General features: G+C 48.3%; 1 protein-coding gene across 3 annotated transcripts; it reads right to left on the reverse strand.

The window, feature by feature from the left end:
* Positions 1-216: 216 nt before the first annotated feature.
* On the reverse strand, positions 217-4,129 carry LOC120383250 (zinc finger protein 501-like). 3 transcript variants are annotated; one of them, XM_039501118.1, is made up of 3 exons: positions 4,092-4,129; positions 3,360-3,473; positions 217-2,994 (listed from the first exon to the last, which is right to left on the reverse strand). In XM_039501118.1, exons 1-3 carry the CDS (start codon positions 4,123-4,125, stop codon positions 1,712-1,714), a joined length of 1,431 nt encoding a protein of 476 aa, XP_039357052.1. In that variant the 5' UTR covers positions 4,126-4,129; the 3' UTR covers positions 217-1,711. The 3 variants fall into 3 exon arrangements, with proteins under 3 accessions (XP_039357052.1, XP_039357051.1, XP_039357054.1); XM_039501117.1 differs by having other exon boundaries at positions 217-2,997; XM_039501120.1 differs by lacking the exon at positions 4,092-4,129 and having other exon boundaries at positions 217-3,038; positions 3,360-3,474.
* Positions 4,130-4,431: the final 302 nt, after the last annotated feature.

A 4,431-nucleotide genomic window follows, 5' to 3' on the forward strand; every position in this document is an offset into this window, starting at 1 on the left:
ACCCTTAAATAACACAGAGCCCAAAATACCACATTTTCCTAACCCTGCTCCAGAACTTTTAGAATCTATTTAATTCTGGTCTCTAAGGGAGTCAATATATATATATATAATGTTTTTTGGCATAACCTGGAGCAATGTGAGACTATGTGAGAATGGGACACTCTCTCCCCAAAGGGGGAACTCAGTAACTCTAGCAATCACTCTACTAATGGGGGGGGGGAGGGAGAAGGGTGAAATCAGTATATACAAGAAAGTTGGGGTCAGTCTAGATTAGGAAAAGTGGAGGAGGGTCAGGGGAGATTTGCTAGCTAATCCCAACCACTTTTCCCACCCCAGACAGACTCTTGGAGGCTGATGCTGTGGAGGCAGAGGTGGGATCCCGAGGCCTTTACACCTCTCACAAAAGAGATTATGGATATCAGTCCCTCTCATTGGTGCTTTCTGAACGCAGAGAAGGCAGGGAAAAGGGGCCGAGGATGTGACTGATAAGAGGAAGCACCTCTCTTTCCCATACCCTCCTCTCTTACCCCATGATCCCTAACATTTTATTTCCCCTGCACTCAGCACCCTCTGCTTTCCACATTCACCAGACCCAATCATTCAATCCCCCAGTTTTCTCCCCAAAACCCATCCCTCCTGGTCCCTTCATATTTGATCCCCCGGAACCCAGCACCTTAGGGGATTTAGAGAGGGCAAGTATTGCCAGCCCCAGGGACACTCACCCTGCAGGGACCAGCTCCAGGTAAGTGGGGGAGCCCAGCCCAGGAATATTACTGGAAGATGAGGGGTGGGGACAGTTGTCCAGAGTGAATGTGGGGCCTGGCCCAAGTATCCCTCTCCTAGTCTCCATGGGAGAGGAATCATGCCAGGGAAGGGAAGGGAAGGGAAGGGTGGAACTTCATCCAGGCAGAGGGAGCTTCTGGAGGAATTTCTCTCTCCTCTCCCCCAGCAGGTTAGCAGGAGGCAGGAAGGCCCATCAGTTCAGCAGCCAGGGCTGCAGCAGGGAGGAGGGACTGATCGGGACTTCTCCTCCTCTTCCTGGGCTTTGCTTAGACCAGGCAAAGCTAGAGTTTCCCTAATCAGCTCAGGATCAGTTGCTGCTGGAACCTGCCCCCAGACATGGGCAGCTGGATAACTGGGAGGCAAATGCCACTGCTGTGCAGGAAAATTAGGAAATGGAGTTTTTATTATGGCCAGCCCTAGTCATGGCACTGAGGAATTTCTCTCCAGTTGGAGCTAACACCACAATGGACACACAGAAGCATTTTCCATGCTAAGGACCTCTGAAAGGCCTCTTCCTTTTGTAGATTTGCTGATGATGCATGCCATGTGAGCACCAAATGAAGGTACCCACACATTCAAGCTCTTTCTTCTGTGCATTATCCAATGGGGACTAATGTGTGAGCTCAGATTGAATCTTTTCCTGAAGTTACCGAAGCTTTTCCCATAATCCAAGTTTTTATGGGTTCTCTGTCCTGTGTAGATTGTCAGGTGTGAAGTGTGGTTTGATCTTTGAATTGAACTTTTTCCACAGCTGAGGCATTTATAGATTCTGTTTCATGTGAATTCTCCAATGTTTAGAAAGGTATGACGTTGGATTGAAGCTTTTCCAATCATCCAAGCATTTATGGGGTTTCTCTGTTGTCTGAATTGTCAGATGTCTACTATGGTGTGAATTCTGACTGAAACTTTTCTCACAGTGGAGGCATTTTCACAGTTTCTTCCCCTTGTGGATTCTCCCATGCTTAATATGGCTTGCGTGCTGACTGAAGCTTTTCCCACAATCCAAACATATATAGGGTCTCTCTCCCGTGTGCAGTCTCTCATGGGCAATAAGATTTGAGCTCCAACTGAAGCTTTTACCACAATCCAAGCATTTATAGGGTCTCTCTCCTGTGTGGGTTCTCTGATGTGTAATAAGGGCTGATGCTGCAATAAAACTTTTCCCACACTCAAGGCATTTATATGGCCTCTCTCCCATGTGGATTCTTCCATGGCTAATAAGATGTGAGCTCTGACTAAAACTTTTCCCACAGTCCAAGCATTTATAGGGTTTCTCTCCTGTGTGGGTTCTCTGATGTACAATAAGGGCTGATGGTGCACTGAAACTTTTCCCACACTCAAGGCATTTATAGGGTCTCTCTCCCGTGTGTAGTCTCCGATGGGTAATAAGATTTGAGCTCCGACTGAAGCTTGCACCACACTCCAAGCATTTATAGGGTTTCTCTCCCGTGTGGGTTCTCTGATGTGTAATAAGGGCTGATGCTGCAATAAAACTTTTCCCACACTCAAGACATTTATATGGTCTCTCTCTCATGTGGATTCTTGCATGGCTAATAAGATGTGAGCTCTGACGGAAACTTTTCCCACAGTCCAAGCATTTATAGGGTTTCTCTCCTGTGTGGGTTCTCTGATGTACAATAAGGGCTGATCGTGCACGGAAACTTTTCCCACACTCAAGACATTTATAGGGTTTCTCTCCTGTGTGGGTTCTCTGATGAATAATAAGGACTGATGATACAGTGAAACTCTTCCCACACTGAAGGCATTTATATGGTCTCTCTCCTGTGTGGATTCTGCTATGGCAAAAAAGTCCTGAGACATTACTGAAGCTGTTCCCACACTCAAGGCATTTATAGGGTCTCTCTCTCGTATGCAGTCTCCCATGGTTAATAAGATTTGAGCTCCCACTGAAGCTTTTACCACAGTCCAAGCATTTACAGGGTTTCTTTCCTTTGTGATTTGTCAGCTGGGCTGTGGTTTCCTTGGAATCCTTGCCTTCTCTACCACTTTCAATGGATTCATCTACTTGCTTTCTTTGGCAATTTCCCAGCTTCCTTTCTGACCTGTGCCAGTTACTCCAGGCTTTTCTCTCTTTGAAGCATTGGAAAAAATTCCCATCCGCTCTTCTCAATATGCTCCCTTGCAGTTCCACTTGCTCAGAACATTCCTGTTGTGGATTCCCCTCCTTGTTCTCACTCATTGTCTCATCACCTGCTGGAGGGGAGAGAGAATTCAGGCAGGAGTAATTTCCTGGGCTGGTAGAAAATACAGAAAGGGAAATAGCAGAGAGGGAAAACAATGCATAAGCTGTTGGAAGACTGAGAATTTGGATTCTGCCTCCACATCCCATTCAAACACTCACAGGGAAGTGAAGTCAGGGATAAAAATCCTGACAGCTAACAGGGTGGGTGGGAAGCTATGGGCGATATCTGCCATGATGATGCCATATGACACCTGCTGACCACAGCCTAACCTGGGTGGGATGAGACAGAACTGAGGGGGCTCACACCAGATTTTGGGGATTTTCAGCTTTTTCCTTCTTTTGCAAGATAGTTTCTGTGTCACTGACTCCTCACCTGCGTGGTTACCTCTTGAGATCTTTATTTCCTTGGAGGCCTGGAGATCCGGGACCCACGGCTCTTCTCCTGCTTCCAGCCGGGCGATCAGGTCAGGTTTGGGAATAGGAAATCCTGCTCAGGGGACGAAATCAGGCATGATCAGAGTGCACTGAGGATTGGTGAAGTATTTGTCACAATGGGCACATCTTGAGTTTAAACTGACCCCATGAATTACTGGGGGGTTATGGGATCTGAATGGATGGGAACATGGTCTCTGAGTCCTGTTGGGAGAAGCAAATGTCTGGAGGAGGGGGGAGTTGTCACACCCTCATTAGGTGTTTTCAGGATCTGTGGGCTCTGGGGGACTTGCTGTGGCACAAACAGATCTGGTGTTAAACCCCTGGATACATCTAAACCTTCAGAGGCCAGAGCCCTCCTCACACATGGAGCTATTTCCAAGAAGGGAGGTGCACAGAGATCCTGTGTGTGAGTGAGAATTAATGCAGATAGGATAATACACTGCTCCTGCCTCGTGAGAGCTGGAGGGATGGGGATAAATTAGCATGTCCATTAGGTCCATGACTCCCCTATCCCATTGGAGGGGGTATGGAGATGAATGGCTCTCTTACACTGGAGCTGTGGACTATGAGACTCAGTCCCCTCTAATGTAACTGGCTAGAGAAGAACCTGACCAGGTGCTGAAATGCAGGCTCCAGGGCTTCAAATAGCTGAGGGGCCAGGAATCCTTACCCAGCGAGGTCACAGTCTCATAATTCTCCTGCATGACGTCCCTGTAGAGGGCTCTCTGACCAGGGTCCAGCAGAGCCCCCTGCCCCTCGGTGAAATACACAGCCACCTCCTCGAAGGTCACCGGCATCTGAAAAAACAGGTGCTTCCCACTCAGTACCTGCTGCCCCAGCCACAATCCCACTATTCATGTGGGAAGAAGCACACAAATAGGACAGCTTTGGGAGGGCCAGAGGAGCAGAATCCCACCCCCACCCTGCTCAGAGTGGCCAGGAGGCTCCAGGGAATAGAGAAAAGGTGAGAGCTCCTTGTCCCTCCCAGCAGAGGGAGGAGGGAAGGGTCT

The sequence above is a fragment of the Mauremys reevesii genome, linkage group 15 (assembly GCF_016161935.1).
Source record: "Mauremys reevesii isolate NIE-2019 linkage group 15, ASM1616193v1, whole genome shotgun sequence".
Taxonomy (NCBI): Eukaryota; Metazoa; Chordata; order Testudines; family Geoemydidae; genus Mauremys; species Mauremys reevesii.